Source organism: Salmo salar, chromosome 12 (genome assembly GCF_965601325.2).
Source record: "Salmo salar chromosome 12, fSalSal1, whole genome shotgun sequence".
Classification (NCBI taxonomy): domain Eukaryota; kingdom Metazoa; phylum Chordata; class Actinopteri; order Salmoniformes; family Salmonidae; genus Salmo; species Salmo salar.
Window position 1 is genome coordinate 43,440,864 of NC_138302.1, and position 23,906 is coordinate 43,464,769.

Genomic DNA, 23,906 nt, shown 5'->3' on the forward strand with positions numbered 1-23,906 from the left:
TTAGCAAACCAGGCCAAAGACCCGAGACACCAATACTCCTTAGCCGGCCCACAAAAATATAATTGTCTACCGTATCAAAAGCTTTGGCCAAGTCAATACAAATAGCAGCACAACATTAATTAGAATCAAGGGCAATGGTGACCTCATTTAGGACTTAAGGTTGCAGTGACACCTCGATAACCTGAGCGGAAACCAGATTGCATACCAGAGAGAATACTATAGACGTCAAGAAAGCCAGTCAGTTGATTGACACACTTGATAAACAGGGCAAAATAGAAATGTTCCTATAACAATTAGGATCAGCTTGATCTCCCACTTTAAATAAATAACTCCAGCCCAAATGAATGGAAAACAAGTGCATCATCCTAAAAACTGGCAACCTTCGATTTTGGAGTGAGCTCTCTCTAACTATAAGCCCCATTGTCCATATCACAGGCATGGCATGAAGTGCACTTGACATGGCTATCACTTACTGGACATTCGAAGTAATGAAAATAAAACTGATAGCAATACATAACAGGACACGGGCACATTTGCTCATGTCAGAAATAGAGGTCGACCGATTAATGGGAATGGCCGATTTCAAGTTTTCATAACAATCGGTAATCGGCATTTTTGGACACCAATTACATTGCACTCCACGAGGAGACTGCGTGGCAGGCTGACTACCTGTTATGCGAGTGCAGCAAGGAGCCAAGGTAAGGTGCTAGCTAGCATTAAACTTATCTTATAAAAAAAAATAACATAATCACTAGTTAAACTAGTAATATCATCAACCATGTGTAGTTATCTAGCTTGTCCTGCGTTGCATATAATCGATGCGGTGCCTGTTAATTTATCATCGAATCACAGCCTACTTCGCCAAACGGGTGATTTAACAAGCTCAATCGCGAAAAAAGCACTGTCGTTGCACCAATGTGAACCTAACCATAAACATCAATGCCCTTCTTAAAATCAATACATAAGTATATCTTTTTAAACCTGCATATTTAGTTAATATTGCCTGCTAACATAAAGTTATTTTAACTAGGGAAATAGTGTCACTTCTCTTGCGTTCTGTGCAAGCAGAGTCAGGGTATATGCAGCAGTTTGGGCCGCCTGGCTCATTGCTTACAAATTTGCCAGAATTTTACTTAATTATGACATAACATTGAAAGTTGTGCAATGTAACAGCAATATTTAGACTTATGTATGCCACCCGTTAGATAAAATACGGAACTGTTCCGTATTTCACTGAAAGAATAAATGTTTTGTTTTCAAAATGATAGTTCCCGGATTTGACCATATTAATGGCCTAAGGCTTGAATTTGTGTGTTATTATATTATAATTAAGTCTATGATTTGATAGAGCAGTCTGACTGAGCGGTGGTAGGCAGCAGCAGGCTTGTAAGCATTCATTCAAACAGCACTTTCCTGCGTTTGCCAGCAGCTCTTCGCTGTGCTTCAAATATTGCGCTGTTAATGACTTCAAGCCTATCAACTCCTGAGATTAGGCTGACAATACTATAGTGCCTATAAGAACATCCAATAGTCAAAGGTATATGAAATACAAATGGTAGAGAGAAATAGTCCTATAATAACTACAACCTAAATCTTCTTACCTGGGAATATTGAAGACTCATGTTAAAAGTAACCACCAGCTTTCATATGTTCTCATGTTCTGAGCAAGGAACTTAGACGATAGCTTTTTTTACATGGCACATATTGCACTTTTACTTTCTTCTCCAACACTTTGTTTTTGCATTATTTAAGCCAAATTGAATGTTTCATTATTTATTTGAGACTAAATTGATTTTATTGATGTATTATATTAAGTTCCAATAAGTGTTCATTCAGTATTGTTGTAATTGTCATTATTACAAATAAATAAAGAAATATATATATATTTTTTAAATGAATTATAAATAAATTAAATCGGTATCGGCGTTGAAAAATCATAATCCGTCAACCTCTAGTCAGAAACCACTTCACAGCTATTGTGACAATGACCTTAATTTGACTCTAGCAGTTACGTTGACAGATGCTGCTCCTTTATGCAATAAATTAGGCATGGGTAGGGGAGAGTGGGGTATGTTGAGATGATGCTGAATGTACAAATTAAGCTAAATATGGTATTCTTTCTAACAAATATATTTACATACAGTACCAGTCAAACGTTTGAACACACCTACTGCCCAGAGTGTGCAAAGCTGTCATCAAGGCAAAGGGTGGCCACTTTTTAGAATCTCGATTACATTTTGATTTGTTTAACACGATTCCATGTGTCATTTCATAGTTTTGATGTCTTCACTATTATTCTACAATGTAGAAAATAGTAAAAATAAAGGAAAACCCTTGAATGAGTAGGTGTGTCCAAACTTTTGACTAGTACTGTATATTTCAGGATGTTGTGCATCGCTAGAAATAAAAATCAGAATTAATGTAAACATAACAGTTTTGAAAACATAGCTTGTGGCAAAAAAGTGGTTTCTTGGCACAACTTACCCTGGGAATGTGGTAAGTTGAGTGTAGGGACAAGATGCTTAAACAAGTCTGTACTGAATTAAATATTAGCACTACTTTTTTAAAACACATCCATCTTCATTCACCAAAAACAAGCACCTTTGTCTTATAACGCAGGTTTAACTCTTAACATATGCTTTACACCTAACAAACACTGTTCTTTTTTTAAACATTTTTAACATAACACCAGGGCCTGGCCTACCTCATATGCCAGCAATAATGCCTGGGAAGAAAACACTTCAATTTGCTCAACTTACCATTGGCTCAACTTGCCAATGGTAAGTTGAGCAAATTTAAGTGTTTTCTACATTACTATATTAGCCCACACAGCAACAAGGATGCACTTTCATGCTAGGTTTTAAAAATATCTACTTAGATACTAACTTTATAAAATCATATAAAAACAAAACATTAGACTTTGTAAAAATCTTTAATTATTTTTCCATGGGGTTTCTTCTTCCTAAATATTTGGTCATATGATTACTTTTATGTATAGTTTCTTAGAAACAAGGGGTGGCTCAACTAACCCTTTGGCTCAAAATACCACATTAACATACATTTGAAGTCGGAAGTTCACATACACTTAGGTTGGAGTAATTAAAACTCTTTTCAACCACTACACAGATTTCTTGTTAGCGAACTATAATTTTGACAAGTCGGTTAGTACATCTACTTTGTGCTTAACACAAGTCATTTTTCCAACAATTGTTTCCAGACAGATTATTTCACTGGATCACAGTTCCAGTGGGTCAGGAGTGTACATGCACTAAGTTGACTGTGCCTTTAAACAGCTTGGAAAATTATGTCGTGGCTTTAGAAGCTTCTGATAGGCTAATTGACATCATTTGAGTCAATTGGAAGTGTACCTGTGGATGTATTTCAAGGCTTACTCAGTTCCTCATTGCTTGACATCATGGGAAAAATCAAAAGAAACCAGCCAAGACCTCAGAAAATAAATTGTTGACCTCCACAAGTCAGGTTTATCCTTGGGAGCAATTTCCAAACGCCTGAAGGGACCACGTTCATCTGTACAAACAATAGTACGCAAGTATAAACACCATGGGACCACGCAGCTGTCATACCGCTCAGGAAGGAGACGCATTCTGTCTCCTAGAGATGAACATACTTTGATGTGAAAAGTGCAAATCAGTTCCCAGAACAGCAAAGGACCTTGTGAAGATGCTGGAGGAAACAGGTACAAAAGTATCTATATCCACAGTAAAACGAGTCCTATATCGACATAACCTGAAAGGCCGCTCAGCAAGGAAGAACCCAACCACTCCAAAACCGCCATAAAAAAGCCAGACTACGGTTTGCAACTGCACATGGGGACAAAGATTGTACTTTTTGGAGAAATGTCCTTTGGTCTGATGAAACAAAAAAATAATGGTTTGGCCATAATGACCATCGTTATGTTTGGATGAAAAAGGGGGAGGCTTGCAAGCTGAAGAACACCATCTCAACCGTAAAGCATGGGGGTGGCAGCGTCAGGTTGTGGAGGTGCTTTGCTGCAGGAGGGACTGGTGCACTTCACAAAATAGATGGCAACATGAGGGAGGAAATGTGTGGATTATGTGGATATATTGAAGCAACATCTCAAGACATCAGTCAGGAAGTTAAAGCTTGGTTGCAAATGGGTCTTCCAAATGGACAATGACCCCAAGCATACTTCCAAAGTTGTGGCAAAATGGCTTAAGGACAACAAAGTATTGGAGTGGCCATCACAACGCCCTGACCTCAATCCTATAGAAAATTTGTGGGCAGAACTGAAAAAGCATGTGCTAGCAAGGAAGCCTACAAACCTGACTCAGTTACACCAGCTCTGTCGGGAGGAATGTGCCAAAATTCACCCAACTTATTGTGGGAAGCTTGTGGAAGGCTACCCAAAACGTTTGACCCAAGTTAAACAATTTAAAGGCAATGCTACCAAATACTAATTGAGCATGTAAACTTCTGACCCACTGGTAATGTGATGAAAGAAATAAAAGCTGAAATAAATAATTCTATACTATTATTCTGACATTTCACATTCTTAAAATAAAGTGATGATCCTAACTGACCTAAGACAGTGAATTTTTACTAGGATTAAATGTCAGGAATTGTGAAAAATTGAATTTAAATGTATTTGGCTAAGGTGCATGTAAACTTCCAACTTCAACTGTATGTAGCTTAAGAAACAAGGTTCATGAAATCAATACTTTGCTAGTAACAGATGAAATTCATGTTCTGACAATCTTTGAAACTCACTTGGATAATACATTTGACGATAGTGGTAGCAATACATGGTAATAACATTTACAGAAAAGACAAAATGCCAATGGTAGAGGTGTTGCTGTTTATATTCAGAACCACATTCCTGTAAAGCTTAGAGAGGATCTCATGATAAATACTGTTGAAGTAATATGGCTACAGGTTTATCTGCCTCACCCAAAGCCAATTCTTGTGGGAAGCTGCTATTGGCCACCAAATGCTAACAGTCAGTATCTGGATAACCTGTGAAATGCATGTGATATCAAACAGAGGTATATTTTCTGTGTGATTTAAATATTGACTGGCTTTCATCAAGCTGCCCATTCAAGAAAAAGTTTCAAACTGTAACCAGTGCCTTCAACCTGGTTATCAGTCAACCTACCAGGGTAGTTACAAACCGCACACGAACGAAATCGTCAACATGTATTGATCACATCTTTACTAATGCTTCAGAAATTTGCTTTAAAGCAGTATCCAGATCCATTGGCTGTAGTGATCACAATGTAGTAGCCATATCTAGGAAAGCCAAAAGTTCTAAAGGCTGGGTCTAATATAGTGTATAAGAGGTCATACAATAAGTTTTGTAGTGATTCCTATGTTGTTGATGTAAAGAATATTTGTTGGTCTGTGGTGTGGAATGAGGAGCAACCAGACGCTGCACTTGACACATTTATGAAATGTCTTATTCCAGTTAGTAATAAGCATGCACCCATTAAGAAAACGACTAAAAACCGGTAAATCCCTGTGGTTTGATGAGGAATTGAAACATTTTACGGTTGAGAGGGATGAGGCAAAACGAATGGCAATTAATTCCGTCTGCACAACTGATTGGCAAACGTACTGCAAATTGAGAAAGTCATGTGACTAAACTGAATAAAAAGAAGAAACTACACTATGAAACAAAGATAAATTATATGAAGAATGACAGTAAAAAGCTTTGGAGCACCTTAAAATGAAATGTTGGTCTAAAAGGCAAACTCAGCACCATCATTCATTGAATCAGATGGCTCATTCATCACAAAACCCACTGACATTGCCAATTACTTTAATCATGTTCTCATTGGCAAGATTAGCAAACTCAGGCATGACATGCCAGCAACAAACACTGACACTACACCTCCAAATATAACTGATCAAATGAATAAAGACAAGCATTGTAATTTTGAATTCCGTAAAGTGAGAGTGGAAGAGATGAACAAATTATTGTTGTCTAACAACAATGAGAAGCCACCGGGGTCTGACAACTTGGACGGAAAATTACTGAGGATAATAGTAAGCAATATTGCCACTCCTATTTGCCATATCTTCAATCTAAGCCTACTAGAAAGTGTGTGCCCTCAGGCCTGGAGGGAAGCAAAAGTAATTCCTCTACCCAATAATCATAAAGCCCCCTTTACCGGCTCAAATAGCCAACCAGTCAGTCAGTCTGTTACCAACCCTTGGTAAACTTTCAGGAAAAAAAAATGTGTTTGACCAGATTCAATTTGTTTACAGTAAAATAGCATTGTAAGACTTTCAGAACGCTTATACTTTCAGCACGCTATTTAACTAGCACGGCATTTAAACAAATGACTGATGATTGACGGTAAAAAGATTGTGGGGGCTGTTTTGTGTGACTTCAGTGCGGCTTTTGACATTATCGATCAGTCTGCTTGGAGTAACCCTGGATTGTAAACTGTTATGGTCAAAACATGTTGATATAACAGTAGCTAAAAAGGGGGGAGAAGTCAGTCTATAAGAAAGCGCTGCTCAGTCTTAACACTATCAACAAGGCAGGTCCTACAGGCTCTAGTTTTGTCTCACCTGGACTACTGTTAATTCGTGTGGTCAGGTGCCACAAAGAGGGACAATTGGCTCAGAACAGGGCAGCACGGCTGGCCCTTAAAATGTACACAGAGCTAACAATAATATGCATGTAAATCTCTCATGGCTCAAAGTGGAGGAGAGATTAACTTCATCACTACTTGTTTTTGTAAGTAGTGTTGACATGCTGAATGCACCGAGGTGTCTGTTTAAACTACTAGCACACAGCTCAGTCACCCATGCATACCCCACAGACATGCCACCAATGGTCTCTTCACAATCCCCATGTCCAGAACAGACTATGGGAGACGCACAGTACTACATAGAGCCATGGCTACATGGAACTCTATTCCATATCAGGTAACTGATGAAAGCAGTAGAATCAGATTTAAAAATATATATAAATAAAATACACCTTATGGAATAGCAGGGACTGTGAAGAGATACACGATAAGACACGCACTCTACATACACACACACGGATTTTGTATTGTAGATATGTGGTAGTAGAGTAGTGGCCTGTGGGAACACAATCTGTTGTGAAAAGTGTTATGAAATGTAATATAATATTTTTAAATTGTTGCTGGACCCCAGGAAGAGTAGCTGCTGCCTCGGCTGCTGCCCCTTTCACTGACAATGAAAAGGAGGTGAAATAGTCCAATTGTCACTTATCACAGTAGGATCAAAAACTCTGAGTGGCAGAGGTAGACTTTTCTCAACATAAATGTACAATTTAAAGTAGGATATCAACCATGGCAAGGCCTGTCTGCATAAGAATGAAAGAAAAAGGTTTGAAATAACCGGAAACATTAACATAAAATGACACGTTTTATTAGTCGTATGTACAGGATATGCATGGTATACCCATGTAAATGCTTACTTGCAGGTTCAATTGAACTTGTTTGTACACAAGTTTCATATGCAAACCATTATTCATATACTTTCAATAAAATGCTGAGAATATATAGAATAGCATGAGATGTCATTTTCTTAAATACTTAATTAAATCAGTGTTCTAAAAGTTTAAGAATTTGGTGGAAGATATTATGTAATATGATCTGACCATGATAGTAGTTGCCATTGTTGATAGTCATTTCCCAGCCTGAGTGTCACAAGGACTGTACAACACATTGGGGCGTCATTTGACCTTTCCAAGAGGACGATCACAGGCTCTCCTAATCAAATCACGCCTCGCCAAACTGGAGCAGGGCAATGATTAGTTATGCCTCTTATCACCCGTTTGTGTTCACGGCTTTATGAAACGAAGCAAGTGAGAAAAAAAAAAACTCCAGCCAAAGCCTGCACCTGCTTCAGTGTCAACAACAACACTTTGGTCCCCTTTATCCCAGTCCTGCAGAACCTCAGACACTCACTTCAACTGTTGTTTTTTCACTCAGCAACAGGGCAGGCCGGGTCTTACTTTAGCGTAGAAGTATATCTCAGGGCACACGAGCGCCCAAGCCTGACCTTTTCACGAGGGACTAAATAACGTGTCAGGCATTAGTACACTCCGGCAAATTGCCATTAGCCTAACCAATTAAGGGGCTTTTAATCTCCCCATGAAGGAACAAAGCGAGGCTATCGGCGGTAGAGGAAGTGTCTGAGAGATGTGTGTGTGAGAATGAGAGGGAAAGGTTAATGGTCTCTCTGGAGGGAGAAAATGCATGAGGGGTCTTGTTACCATCCCAGACTCCTCAAGCCCCAGGTCTTGAAGGAGCCCAGCCAGTTCATTATCGCCGGCTTTCATTCCACCAGGCTAACATTGACTTTAATGCAATATAATACTTTCACATTCCCCTCCTATTTGTTCGCTGCCGTCTTATAAAGAAAGACCTACAGATTAAGCCCTTAGATCACAATATCTACTAAGCTAACATATGGAATTGATTTAAGATTGTCATAAAAAGGTATGATTTAGCCATTTGATTTGGAATTTTAGGACCCTTGTAGGTATTTAAAAATAAAAAGTATGATGAAACATTGAATTTGGCCTTTACTGCTATAGCCCAAAGAAACGCATTGAATAACACGTACATAAATGGCAAAACAGAAAGTCCCCCAAAACATAAGGAACAAGGTTAAGTGTCTGTCCTATATCAGAGATAAGAATATGTATGAGAAAAAAAGTTTAGACCCATGTTAAGTCATGTTATTTTTGGCACATTTGCCGCCATATGCACTTTTTACAGCCTAGTACTGGGTTACCTTCAGACGTAGTGTGTGTCGTAGAGCACTGTCGTGTTTGTGAGAGTCTCCCCTTTCAATATTGGTGACATATTAGTTTAACTCACACAGTTCGGGTTTTACAGACAATTTTGTGGCCATTTTCTTGTCTGGATCCTCTCGTGTAGAAAAGGGTTGCTTAAACGAGCCCCATGTTATGGAATAGGCACAAACGTTACAACGGCGTTAAGAGGGGATTGACCTGCAGCCACTACAAGACACTGAGTATCATAAACACACAGGGAGCTACTCAATGTTAAAAATGACATCACCGTGTGACATACAGGTGAGTCAATCGACTCTAGGGGTTTTTTAATCCTAAAAAAAGGGAGAAGACTGTTCTTCTCATATCCCCTTTTGTTAGCCAAAGTGCCAGCACAATGTTGACTGGCTGTCTTATTAAAATGCCTTAGGTCCTATAACAGCCATCTCTAACAGCCATCTCTAACTAATACCACATTCAAGGGAGATTGACATGGTCCAGAAAGTCCATTAGTAAAAAACCCACCCTGATCAGTGTGAACTACAGTGTGCACCTTCAACGTCATACACCACTGAACCATACCTAAGCCAAAGCATGGATGGCACCGCTCTCCTTCACGAAGAGTAAATCGCTGATGGTTAAAAAGATACACCTGACTACGCAAAAGGAGAGCAACTGCACGAGACAAGCTCCCAGCACAGACCATTTACTTCTGCCACAGCCCTGTCAACTCTTCAGAAGCCAATAAGTGAAGAGAAAGTTTCTCTAGGACTGACAAGAGGTAACAGAAACGGTTTGAAAAGGGGCATCTCTTAATGGGCGCCCCACGATGACACAATGTCATCTCATGGCGATGGATGAGGCCATGAGTTGGACCGAACCTCTCGCTTTGAATTGATCACCTCTGACCATCTGGGATCAAACAGCAACGAGCGCTGTGACACCCATTTCACCAACGTAATGGCCAATTCCCTCCTCCGAGCTGGATTGTTATTATCACTTTACCGACTTCTGGAGAGGCTTGTTTCATTCGAATATGCCTGTCAAATCTTATATAAGGAGCACTTTTCCATGGCTACCCTCCACAGATCTAAATCTGAGGTAACTGTGACAGAGACAAGGCTGGCAATGCAGCAGCTTTTCATTCGAGACTTCCAATCTGAGCGGCGTCGGTGCAATTTGCCGGTAATCATTTCAGTTGATGACAGAAGTAATTATCTATTAATCAAGTCTGAATTTGCATTAACTCTCCCTCCCTCTGTCCAATTAACAGTAAGCTCTCTCCCTCTGTCTCCATCCATTTAATGCTATGATGTGGAGAGAGAGAGAAATTATGGTTCATGCCATTATCGCTGAAGATAAATTGTTGGGCTAGTTGAAGTAAGGGTGGGACAGAGAAATAAAGATAATTGTCAAAGAAGAGGTGTGGATAAAGGAGGCAGATGCTGGATTACTGTACTGTGGGTCCTGGCAGTAAAAGGCTCACTTTGCAAACATCACGAAGAAAGACGCCTGTTTGAGAGCGAACAGTGAGTGAAGCTTCCACAGTGCCAGACAATATTATGTTTGTTCCCGCCTCTCCTCAATGGCCTCGAGGGGACTTTCCTTATACTGGCCTCTTGAGTTTACACCAAGGAGCGCTCTCTTTCAGTCTCTCCATCATTCTTTGCCATTCCCTCTTTTTCCTCACACACTCTTCCTTCTACCTAACCTCACCTCTATCTCCTTTACGCTCTCCCCTCTGATTTCACACAGTAGAAGAGTTTCTGCTACTGCATACTCAAGGCTGCTTCCTAAATGCCACACTATTCCCTATATAGTTGCAATACTTTTGTCCAGGGCTCATCGTGCACTGTTTTTGACCAGAGCGTCTATGTAGGGAGTAGGGTGCCATTTGGGTGACAGGTAGCCTAGCAGTTAGGAGCGTTGGGACATTAACCGAAAAGTCACTGGTTCAATCCCAGAGACGACTATGTGAAAAATCTGTCAATAAGCCCTTGAGCAAGGCACTTAACCGCCATTGCTCCTGTATGTCGCTCTGGATAAGAGTGTCTGCTAAATGCCTAAAATGTCAATTTGGGACATAGCCAAGCTGTAAGAAGATTGTCTTCAAATCATCAACCTTAGTTTCCCTCTACGATTAGAATTCCAGAAAAACAATGTAGTGTGGCATGATAGCATGAGATGGATGTCACTGATATATTGCTAGTTACAGCACTCTGGAGTTTGTTTTTTTAGGGATGATTTGGTATTTCTATGTAGCCTTGATAAGACAACATACTTTGTGACGGAGTTGCACTCTCGTGACTTCGGTTGAAGGATCTACGCCTGAAAAGGCAAATGAAATCCACTCCTCGCTGGAAGCCCCGCCATCCACAGGTGAGAACGGACGCTCTGGTGCACCAGTGGCTTCGGACCTTTCTTTCAGTGTTTCCGCCAGTGGTTCTGATTCAGCCCACGTTGGAGAGGGTGCGCCAGGAGGGCTCATCATTGATTCTTGTGGCTCCCCGTTGTCCCATTCAGCCTTGGTTCGCGGAGATCATTCACCTTTTAGGTGGGGACCCGTGGCAACTCCTGTTACGCAGGGACCTGTTGTCCCAGACACACAGACAGGTTTGGAATGCGAGGCTGGAGATTTGGTTCCTATGGGCCTGGCCCGAGAGGGCCAATCTGATGCCTAGAGGTTTATCTCCAAATGTTATTGCTACCATTCAGTCCGCAAGGGCGCCCTCCAGGAAAGGGCTGTATGCATATAATACATGGCCGCTATCTCAGTCATAACGTTACGCTTCTTTAACATGAGAAATATACCAATTCCCATCCATTGATAAGAACATGTCCACCTACTGTTGGGCGAAAGCATAGAACATAAGAAAAGAGGAAAACAGCGTTCAGGTTTTTCTCCTAGATTATAGTCTATTGTGTGTCACTTCCTCGCCAGTCAGACAATCGATGTTCATTGGTTGTGCCTTAAAACAAAAGCAAGAGATTTGTTTGTGCAAATTACTGTTTCTCTCTCTCTCAACCTGCTCTGCTAATTCCCAGGTGAGATTGCAACGAAGCAATTTCCTCCCTGTGCATTCGTGAATCTCTCAAGAATGGGGCACTTCCTGTAAATAGGAGTTTGTCATCTTTATATGGATTAATTAGTCTTAATTCTGTTAAGCATACAACATTACTGAACTTCATGAATCAGCTGCATAAATGAATTGTACAAGAACACAGTGTCCTTCATACATGTTTTCGGTGATGAAATTCATCCACAAAAAAAAAAAAAAAAATGGTTGAGAATTATTTAAATCGATTGGTATGATTTCTTCTGAGTTAATATGCTTTGTGCCTTGAAATTCCAGGTTGAACTTCAAGTGACTATAAAATGTCAGGGCCCGTATCACAATGTGTTCCAGAGTAGGAGTACTGATCAAGGATCAGGTCCCCCCTCTTATTTCATTAGGATTTAAAAGGCAAAACTGATATTCGATCATTCAGCACTCCTACTCCGAGATGCTTTGTGAATACAGGCAATGGTTTTTACCTCAGTCAGCAATAAAACCAGGCATCCCTCTGCTTCATAGCAAGGTTTTTCAGGCAGGAACTCACTTTTAAGTATGTCATTGAAAAAGAGAAAAGAGACATTCTTCCAGCGTTTTGTACTTTAACATCCTCAGAGGCGCAGGCCTGCCCCTGTATTAAGCTGTCATTTAGTCAGGCAAATAGAATAAGTGCAACGGATTAGGGTGACACAGTCATGCAGATAAGCAGACCGCTGGAAAATACAGCTCTGTCCACTGACACGGTAAATGCAGCTCTCCTCTCCTGAAAAAAAATAGAGAGCGTGACCAGATGGGTGAGCATACTAAACAGACAGAACCGGTGAGTGACAGACAGCTTGTCAAAAAGTGCTCCCGCCGTTCTGCTGCAGCCACGGCAACACATGGGGCCAGATGATAACGGGAGTTGGAGGAAACAATTAGGCTTCCGACAGGTTCTAATGGATTGATTGGGAATAATTAGGCTCCTGTTTTTGTCCTTTTACCCTTTTTTTCTCCCTTATTCCCCGAGGCCCAAAATGGCAGGCATGCGGAGTGTGAAATCCATTAAAATCTCCGACAGCCTCCCAACCCCATTTGTGCTCTCAGGTGTTTCATTTCTCCACCACTTGAAGTGCATTTTTCCCCCCGTCTCTGAAGTTTTGGAGGTGTAGTTGTTTCCCCTCATCAGTGCTTGACTGACCCCCAGTTAGAATTGCTGGGGCATATACAGTTGAATTGCTGGCCACAATCTCTTGTTTGGAGAACATTAATTATTTTCTTTTTTTTAACCACATATTACAATATTTAATCCTCTTAAATATTACCTCAATCACAATACTTAATTGAAAGTAAAATAAATTATGTTTTGCCTACCTGTCAGCTAAAACACAAAGATGGAAGTATAGGGAAAGAGTGGTACTCAATTAAAAACAATCAAATCTCACACTAATCCTAAATAACACCTACTCTTTGACTTCAGCCACAATGAAATATCAACCAAACCAAAACAAATACTATCTGGGAGAAAAAAAAAACTTCACGTGCCAGCGTGTGTCCTCCTTCCCTAAAATGGAGGGGCTGGTGAGAGGAACCTTGAAGACTGACACTGCATCAGCCTGGGATTAACCATTAGTCTGGCAGCACTTGGCTAACGAGTGCCCTCTCCAGCATACAGAGTGACTGCTGTCTCACGTGACAGTGCAGGTGTTACAGTGCAGTGCCTTCAGAAAGTACTCAACCTCCTTGACTTTTTCCACATTTTGTTGTGCTATAGCCTGAATTTAAAATAGATGAAATTGAGATTAGTGACAATCTACACAGAGACATTAACACAAATGTTTCTTCCACAGTATTTTGTGTACATCAGACAAAAATTGACAATTAAATCAATTTTAATCCCACCTTGTATCGCAACAAAATATGGAAAAAGTCAAGGGGGTTGAATACTTTCCGAAGGCACTGTATGCTGCTGCTGGATGATGTATGGAAAGGAGGAGAGAGACCTGTGTAATGTATGCAAAGAAACCTGGTTTTTCCACTGGATCCCTTTCCTTGGCAAAGGAGCAAATTCCACTGAAAGAAACACTGTGGGCTGCATACAACAACCATTTCCCATTTAAATGACTAGAAGTTAACTTCGTAGAAGATTAAAAAAAAATAAAGACAGATCAGCCAGGGCAAGTGCCTTTATGTGATTTGCCTAAACTTACGCCCATGTCTTATCATCATCAGGGCTCCTGAGTGGTGCAGCGTCCTAAGGCACTGCATCTCAGTGCCAGAGGTGTCACTACAGACCTTGGTTCAGTTCCAGGCTGTATCAGAACCGGCCGTGGTTGGGAGTCCCATAGGGCGGCGCACAATTGGCCCAGCGTCGTTAGGGTTTGGCCGGGGTAGGCCGTCATTGTAATTAAGAATTTGTTCTTAATTAAAAAATTAAAAAAGTCAAATCATCATGTGTGTTTTCTTTATCCATGTCCACCATCAAGCTGGCTCAAAAAAAATGTAGAATCTAACTTAAGAAATAATGCTGATTTAAGCAATTGGTTGAGTGGACTTCAAAAGGACAATACTTTGAGCTATAGTTTACGCAACAAATTATTCTCGAAGTGAGCTGTGGATTACAAATTCATGTTTGTGCAAAAAACTAAACTACAGCCATCATTATCATGATTTTCAGGTTTGTTTGTTTCAACACCTGTGTTTGTGCATGTACTTTTATTGGTTGATTGATCTTATGCTACACAGACAAATAACTTTTCAGAATTTTTCTAAACAATTCCAATCTGTTAGTAGTTGGACTTATTGCACCCATTAATGAGATGCTGTTCCAGTTTATTTGATTTAGGTAGTTTCAATAATTCATCGTCCCTATCCCGGCAGTCATTCTGAATGCAGGTTGTGGGTGATAAAAAGTTACAATTGTTGGATATCCTCACTTCTTGCGGGATTCTAATAGGAATTACACATCACTTTGCAAGCCAGCAGGCTTGATGTGGCCTGTAAACCAGGAGTTTCAGACCACTGTTAGGGTATAACAAGGCCCTCAATGAACAGCCTTATAATATACAGTTTGTAATGTATCGTCATAAAGAGTTTAATTTTAAAGATAAACACTCACTTGGTGAAGGCTACACTACTAAAAACCATTGAATACAACAACCATGTCTCTCGCTAACAAATGCAGTCATGGGCGGTAACTGCAATTCACTCAAAAGGCTTCAGAGTTCAAGTAACAGACATCTCAACATCAACTGTTCAGAGGAGACCGTGAATCAGGCCTTCATGGTCGAATTACTGCAAATAAACCACTACTAAAGAACACCAATAAGAAAAAGAGACTTGCTTGGGCCAAGAAAAACAAGCAATGGACATTAGACCGGTGGAATTCTGTCCTTTGGTCTGATGAGTCCAAATTTGAGATTTTTGGTTCCAACCGCCGTGTCTTTGTGAGACGCAGAGTAGGTGAACGGATGATCTCTGCATGTGGGGTTCCCACCGTGAAGCATGGAGGTGGTGCTTCGCTGGTGACACTGTCAGTGATTCATGTACAATTCAAAGCACACTACCAAGGCATCTGGTTTGCACTTAGTGGGACTATCATTTGTTTTTCAACAGGACAATGACTCAACGCACTGCCAGGCTGTGTAAGGGCTATTTGATTAAGAAGGAGCGTGATGGAGTGCTGCATCAGATGACCTGGCCTCCACAATCACCCAACCTCAACCCAATTGAGATGGTTTGGGATGAGTTAGACCGCAGAGTGAAGGAAAAGGGGCTCCCGAGTGGCGCAGTGGTCTAAGGCACTGCATCTCAGCGCTTGAGGCATCACTACAGACACCCTGGTTTGAATCCAGGCTGTATCACAACCGACCGTGATTGGAGTCCCATAGGGCGGCGCACAATTGGCCCAGCGTTGTCCGGGTTTGGCTAGTGTAGGCAGTCATTGTAAATAAGAATTTGTTCTTAAATGACTTGCCTAGTTAAATAAAGGTTAAAAAAAGCAGCCAACAAGTGCTCAGCAAATGTGGGAACTCATTCAAGACTTTTGAAAAAGCATTCCAGGTGAAGCTGGTTGAGACAATGCCAAGAGTGTGCAAAGCTGTCAAGGCAAAGGATGGCTACTTTGAAGAGTCTCAAATATATTTTGATTTGTTTAACACTTTTTTGGTTACTACATGTATTATTTCATAGTTTTGATGTCTTCACTATTATTATACAATGTAGAAAATACATTATAAAATATATATATAAAATATATTTTGTTTTACAGTGCATGTATGAACAAGAGAAGGGTCATTTCAACACTGACGCTGGAAAGTCAGTTGGTCGGTGTTTGAAATTACACTCACTTTAAATCCATCTAGTCTCAGTGTACCTCCAATTGGTACTATCCACTCCATACACAGCCCATTCATCCAATAAAGATGACCTCCCAGTCCACACTCCCATTTACAAACAGCACTCAAATGGGGAAATGCAAAACCATGGATTTGATAAAAGCCTGCCTTTCGAAAATGTCTGCTTGACATCTCAGGGCAGTCGTCATTTCAAGGAGAGAGAGAACAGAGAGGAGAAGAAAAGGACACATGACTGTTCCATATTTTGCCTTCTTGCCAAATAAATGTAATTAATAAATGAATACAAATGGTAACTTGGTCCTTTTGAGCCCCCACACACACAGCAGCTCTGGCCAGTAGCTGCCACCTCCAGTGTCCGCTGGACAATAAACAATTAATGGCCAGTAAAGCATAGCACTCAGTAGGGGCATGAGGCTAGCCGCTATGCCCAGCTGCAAATAACTACTGAGGTAGGATGGAGAAACGGGGACAATCCACTTAACACACATTTCACATTGGCCATGGATGCCCATAAAAATGTAGATTTTTTTTAAATGAAACGTAATATTCTATCTCAAATGTAAAGTCCCTCCCCAAGTTCAGCTTTTCTCTCGGCAGCTCTGGCACTGAATGGCCTATGCAGCCATGAAAATGTTCACATTTTACTTACACACTGTGTTTTGCAAAGGCCAACCCCCATTAGTTAGAGAATAAAGATACTTTTCAAGGTGTTCATTTAGACTGAGGGGGGGCTTGTTTCCCTGCCAGAGTGACAGACTGGAACAAGGAAGCACAATGCAAATCAAACAGAAAACACTTGCATGGATGATGACTTCCAAGGAAATGTAATGTGAAAATTCCAATGTTAATCTTTTGTGAGAGAGATACATGTGCATGGTCAAAATTAAGTTTATGGACGTTACCCATTAATATGTCAAATAAAAAATCTAATCAAATTAGATTTTTATTCACATGCGCCAAATACAACAGGTGTAGACCTTACCGTGAAATGCTTACTTACAAGCCCTTAAACCAACAATGCAGTTCAAGAAAGAGTTAATTAAATATTTAGAAAATAAACTAAAGTAAAAAATATCAAAAACCACACATTTACATAATAACGAGGCTATATACAGGGGGTACTGGTACTGAGTCAATGTGAGGGAGTACAGGTTAGTCGAAGTAATTTGAATAAAGTTCAACAAGTGCGGGGGACTGAAATAGTGTTGGTTCTGTCTTTCTGATTATTTGGGTGTGTTGCTGAAATGCACATGACTGACATACATGACATTTATCGATTCATAAAAGTATTATTTAATGTAATACAATCTATGCAGAATATCCTGATTTACACTAGAGCCCACTGTAAATTATATATGAACATTTTGTAACTAATGCACATTACTACAATGATAAGTCATTTCTAACAACAAAGGAGATATTTCCATGAGTTGGTCCAATAATTAATAGTCTGATTTGAAAACACCAAAGCCATGAATCATGAATCAGAAATAAATAATATGGACCCCAATACATTAAGTGTGATCATCTATTTCCATGATAAATAAACTATAAGAGATAAAATTGACGTTTTTTTTAAGAAAATGGTTCATTGGCCCAGGGTCTCGGACGGACTTAAAACCATCTTTGGTTTGGACAGTTCACTTGCGCGCATTTATGATCCTTTGCGGGTGAGTGGAATATAATTTGATGTGCCCAGAGCGCCACCTTACGGGTGCAGAACCCAGCAGACAGAGCGTCTTGAGCTCATGAACACTTTTGCAGCGTTGCTCATGCACGGAATAAGAAAATCAATCACACTGAAAAAGTGTGATAATAATTGTGCCACAAATTTTAAAAATGCTAATTTCATGAATAGGCCTTTCGGGCATTGGGATTTCAACCACTGTCCCCGAATGCGTGATCATTCATTTTATTTAGCTTTGTTTTTTCAACAGTGTTTTTCGTGGTTTTGGTTTATATGCCTATCGGATATTCAACAAGCCTACTTTTGCATATTTTCCATTTTGAGAGCAAAAAGAACCAAACGGTGCACTGTGACAGCAGTCTGTTCTGTAGTATCAAGTTATTTTAACATTTCGTCCTACTACCGTAGCCCAATGTTAAATTGTTTAAATACAACCTACAGCACATTTTCCACAAAAACCTTTGACACAATGAAGCAATGCATCTGTCTCACTTATTACAATCAAAAGAATTTCGAATCGCGAGTACGCTATCAATATGGGAGGTACAGTATATGGCTACATGCGCGTAGTAAGTAGGCAATATTAATTACTGTATGGTAAAATGTTATAATTTTTCTTAGAGTAGAGTTTATTCGAGTTGGTCCAATTAGGCTATGATCAATTTAACGCAAGATTAAGGTAGGCCTAATTTATTTGTTATCACGATATCCAATAAACTACTTCGAATTGAATTGACCGCTGCTTTGCGTAATGGTAGATACTTATTTGTATCATACCGACTCTGTATTAGCGATACAGATCATTTTAGTCGATATGGTCAATATCACGTTTTATAATTGACAAAATAATCTTTCCCAAAAGCACCCCAAATTGCGCGTTGAGTAACAAGTGCTCGAATGGCTTGCATCTTGACAGTGTGTCCGTGTATGTGTGTTTCGAGTTTGCGTGCATGTATGCATGCGTATTCAATTATGTACAGTACCCTATTCGAAAATAAAAGTTGGAGACTCAGCATGAACTCCTATGGCATGCACCTGCCCACGGTCCCTTCGTCACCGTGTATTGACATCTCCAAAGCACATTCTACTGAGATGAAAGTAGCCTCGAGTCTTCTGAGCAATTCCTAGAAACAAGAATAAATTTACCTGGAAATAATTGTCCGCATAGTAAATCCATCAGTTGAAAAAGAAGCGAAGCAATGATGTAGTTCCCTTTGTCCATTTTGGCAGTGACTATTTTACATGCTCGCCTCCTGTCCGTTTACTCGCTGACTGTATACACAGACAGTATCCTCGCATTGATAATGCAGTGAGGGAGTACTGAAAGGCAGTAGACAGCAATCCCGGTTTGATTGTTTGGCTTCAATCAGTAATTGCTGGCAAACGGAGTTGAGATAATCTAGAGGAGAGTGGCACTCGATTCTGAGTCCCCAGGGTCCCTACACCTGTCGTTCCACCACAACGTTTGAACCTCTATCTATCTATGCGTTGGAGGCATGCCGTGTTAATGTCATGTCGGGAACTCGGACCTCCGAGTTAAAATGAACGCATTATTTGCGTATTGCTTCCTATTGGTTGATTCTGATACTTCACAAATGGGAAACTGGGGTATCAGCTTTCTACAAGGAGTAGCCTAAGCAAGTTAGACATTTCAGATTTTCCGACATGACGTGAATGTTATATTCTGCTGGGCTGGGGCCGTGTGAGTTATTCCTATGGCACTGCTGACAGTCATGCCGCATTCACATCCAGGGGCGGTTCTGGGGTGGGGGTGGGGGGCAGTGCCCCTGTGACAACAATTTTGGACCCCCTTGTGGCCCCCCCTAAATGTGGAGTATGAAATATTTTTTACATAACTACTTTTTGCTATTGTTCTTTTTTTACATCCGTTATTAGACAGTGGCAACGTGGAACACTAATGATTATGAACATGGTCTTTTGCCTGCTAATGCCTGCAATGCAGTGAAGAAAACGATATGGCAACAATAATGTCTAATGTAACTGGCCCCTCTAAAAGTACAACTGGCCCCAGCTTGGCCCCCCCAGTTGAAATGGTTTAGAACCGCCACTGTTCACATCATGTTGGAAACGCAAAAAAAATCTGACTCGCTTACTAGTTTCCGAACTGAACGCGGCATCACATGTTTCTGATAGTATTTCAGTTCGTCTTGGATCCATCTTTTTTTGTGGATGAAAGTAAAAGACTGTCAGCTTTTATGTCGCTGAAAACATTTACATGTTTAGGCTAGACAACAAGCGCGCATTCTCATTTTCTCAAGATGAAAAAGAGAAATCATATTTCTCCGCTCCTGTTCCCGCAACAAAATTAACATTTGGTGTATAATTTACTGCAAAAAAAAAGTTTAATTCTGCAGGAGTTAATATTGTATTATAATAGAGTACATGTGAAGCCTATAGTCAGTGTCCAGACTTGTTACTATTCCAACTACTAGGCTACTCTTCCCAACTGAACATTAAAGGTTATATTATGCAAAACTGAGCCTGCGCAGACCTCGAAAAACAACAATAAATTATTCAGACAATTGTAAACGGGATATGACGTTTACATGCATCAACTCAAAAACATAATACTTGAGTATCCCGAATAATAACGAGATGTTGCTGTGCATGTAAACCTGGTCACTGAAGATGTTTCCTGTGCCCAATTAAAGCTTCACATTCTTTGATAACAACCTTTTCAACAGTTATATGTGGAAAGTTACATTTTACTCACAGTCATTTCAGAAATTTGTGCTGACAAAAGGAAAATAATATATGTGCACAAAATATATAAAGAATTGACTTGTCACAGGCTTTTTTACAAAAGAAGGGATTCATGCTTGCCACTTTAAAATTAGACTGCCTGAGTACAAAAATATTTAAAAAATGGACTAGCGGTAGGCCTAGCCTATTACTGTAACACAAGGTCTGCATGTGGCACCCTATTCCCATATAGTGCACCACTTCTACTTTTGAGCAAATCCTTATAGGTCCTGGTCAAAAGTAGTGCACTGAGTAGGGTGCAATTTGGGACGCAGGCATGGTCTGTTGCATAGGGTGATCAATGGACAATGTCTATTCCAATGGATCCCGCCTAGCGTGTGTGGGAACATTCTTTCTTCACTCTTTCTCCTACTGGGTCTCAGGGTGTGCAAGGAATATCCTGAGTGGGCAAATCCCAGTTACAGTGTTTTATGGTGACAGTTAATTTATGATTTTATTATTTAGTGATGTAAAAATCAATGCCTCATTAAAGCACAAAGGTGCCTCTTTATTGCTCCCTGGCTCGCTCACTCTGTGTGCTTGTTGCCTATACTACGCTATTCACTGACTTCAATCTTCAATTTCAGTTATACTCTTTCAAGATTCGTAATAACAAAAACTTTTCCACAAAATAGTGCATATGAAAAGGGAGTCAATGAGAGGATAAAGGCATCTGTAGGCCTCTTCAACAGTAGATCATGGATTTCAAAAGACCCATTAAAGGACAGCAACATCATTGGAGTTGATTAGTCAAGACACAGAACTAGGCTACTCTATGATTTTAGAGAGATATCAATCAGTAAACTGTCTGGATGACTGGTACTGGAAGACTTGTGTGCTTCAAGTACACAATATTACCTCATTTTTTGAGGTATATCACTCTCCACTTGGGCTGTGGACTTGACCTGAAATTTTGACCTGAGCTAATAATCTAATTGTTAATCAGTCTATTAATACAGTATATATAGGCTAAAATAACATTGGTTAAAGGCCTCTGTTTTTTTGCCCATTTGAAGGAAGTCAACACCCTAAAGGTATCTTGTATCTGAGAAACATTGGATGATGCCCCCTACAGTTCAAGTCACACTATGCAAACCCATCACTCTGCCAGATACCACAAATGTATTTCAATTCAAATGAGTGCTGACAAGGTGTATTCCGTGCAGCACAGGTGACATCCAGTCTGTCTTTCAAACACCTTGACCAAAATATATGAATCAGGCACTGATGCCATCTACCATGTAGGGAGCACAGCAGCACATCGCCTTCAATCACATTCTCCTATTTCAAATGTTCAGAAAATGTTCCATTAATATCAGAACAGGAAGGAGAACCCCAATACCACCTGCATAATGCAGAGAAGAAGCCTCTACTGTCAACATTTGAAACCTTATTCCTTCAGGATTGTGTGGCGTTATACTAGTAATCTCACACTAACTAATGTAATGTCAGACATTTTCTTGAGGTTCCGAAGGTTCAGAAACACCTTTTTTAGTAGCCAAGGAGAGGCTATAGTCAGCATTCATATAGATATATTGAACAGCCCCATTTATATGTATCTATATGTAAATCACAGTGTAGAGACAAGCAAAGGGGATCTACCTCACCCACCTGCCAATAGTTACAACCCCTGATGTGTCTGTAATGTGTTTTACACCCTGGGGGTCACAGAATATGCTGGATTCATTCTTAGTATTGGATTGACATAAAGCATTCACAACAGATTATGACCAATGCAATATTAAGGCATACAAATGAAATTGTTTCTTTTTAATCTATTTTGGTTAGTTTAAGATTTACAGCAATTGAATGGGTTTTAACTAAGTAAGGGTCCTCATCCTCCACTGAATTCTGTGAGTTTAAAAAGGAAATTAGAGGTAGTTATAAACTTTGCAGCAATTGTTCATTCATTATGTTCAATTGTAAGGAATCAATGTGGCCCGAAAATTCTTAAACTAAGAGGAGAAATTGGAATCCACATCAAAATATTCAGCTGTAGGCTATTACTGTAGAACTTCTTAGAGCTTGCGAATGCATTGAACTTGTTAACAAAGTAGACTACTGGTGAAATTGACAAGGCCAAGAGGTTAATCTTTACTTGACTCTGTTACGTTCGTTGAGGGAAGAATTAGACCAAGGTGCAGCGTGGTAAGCGTACATCTTTCTTTATTAGATGAACACCAAAACAAAACCAAAATAACTACAAAACGAAAACGTAACGTTCAGTAGGGCATACAGCACAGTACCAAAAACAAGATCCCACAATCTAAGGTGGGAAAAAGGGCTGCCTAAGTATGATCCCCAATCAGAGACAACGACAAACAGCTGCCTCTGATTGGGAACCATACTAGGCCAACAAAGAAATAGAAACATAGATTTCCCACCCTAGTCACACCCTGACCTAACCAAATAGAGAATAAAAGGGATCTCTAAGGTCACGGCGTGACAGACTCACTTAAATCTTAAAATGTCTTCTTGAGAATGGTCTCACGGTGCACACGCACGAGATGTCTTATTTTTATCATCTGTATGACTCTATACTATTCTACTGTATCTTAGTCCCTGCATCTCTGACGTCACTCGTCCATATGTATATAGTCTTAATTCATTCCTACTTAGATTTGTGTGTATAGGGTATATGTTGCTTAATTTGTTAGATATTACTTGTTAGATATTACTGCACTGTCGGGGCTAGAAGCACAAGCATTTTGCTTCACCCACAATAACATCTGCAAATCACATGTATGTGACCAATAACATTTTATTTGATTTATTCACAAATCAAATCAAATCCAATTGTATTTAGTCGCATACTTCGTAAACAACAAGTGTAGACTAACATTGAAATGCTTACCTGCCCTTCCCAACAATACAGAGAAAAAATATATATAATAGAAAAATAATAACACGAGGAATAAATACAATGAGAAACGATAACTTGGCAATATACACGGGGTACTAGTACCGAGTCGATGAGCAGGTGTACGAGGTAATAAAGATAGATATTTACATATAGGTAGGGATAAAAAGACTAGGGAACAGGATAGATAATAAACAGTTGCATCAGCGTACAGTATGTGATTAGTTAAAATAGTTTGTGCAAAAAGGGTCAATGCAGATAGTCCAGGTAGCTATTTGGTTAACTATTTAACTAACTATTTAGCAGACTTATGGCTTCGGGGTAGAAGCTGTTTCGGGTCCTGTTGGTTCCAGACTTGGTGCATTGGTACCGTTTTGCGGTAGAAGAGAGAAACGTCTATGACTTGGGTGGCTAGAGTCTTTGTGTCACGCCCTGATCTGTTTCA

At 40.0% G+C, this 23,906-nt stretch overlaps 1 protein-coding gene across 4 annotated transcripts in view; it reads right to left on the bottom strand.

Moving 5' to 3' along the window:
- Positions 1-19,318, bottom strand: part of LOC106565046 (receptor-type tyrosine-protein phosphatase T) — a 500,470-nt gene extending 481,152 nt beyond the window's left edge. For 2 of the 4 annotated variants that reach the window (XM_082958989.1, XM_082958987.1), the window contains exon 1: positions 18,985-19,318. In XM_082958989.1, the coding sequence (XP_082815115.1) occupies positions 18,985-19,060 (76 nt within the window). In that variant the 5' untranslated portion in view covers positions 19,061-19,318. The remainder of the gene's footprint in view (positions 1-18,984) is intronic. The other 2 variants (XM_014131664.3, XM_014131665.3) reach the window with 1 other exon arrangement.
- Positions 19,319-23,906: the final 4,588 nt, after the last annotated feature.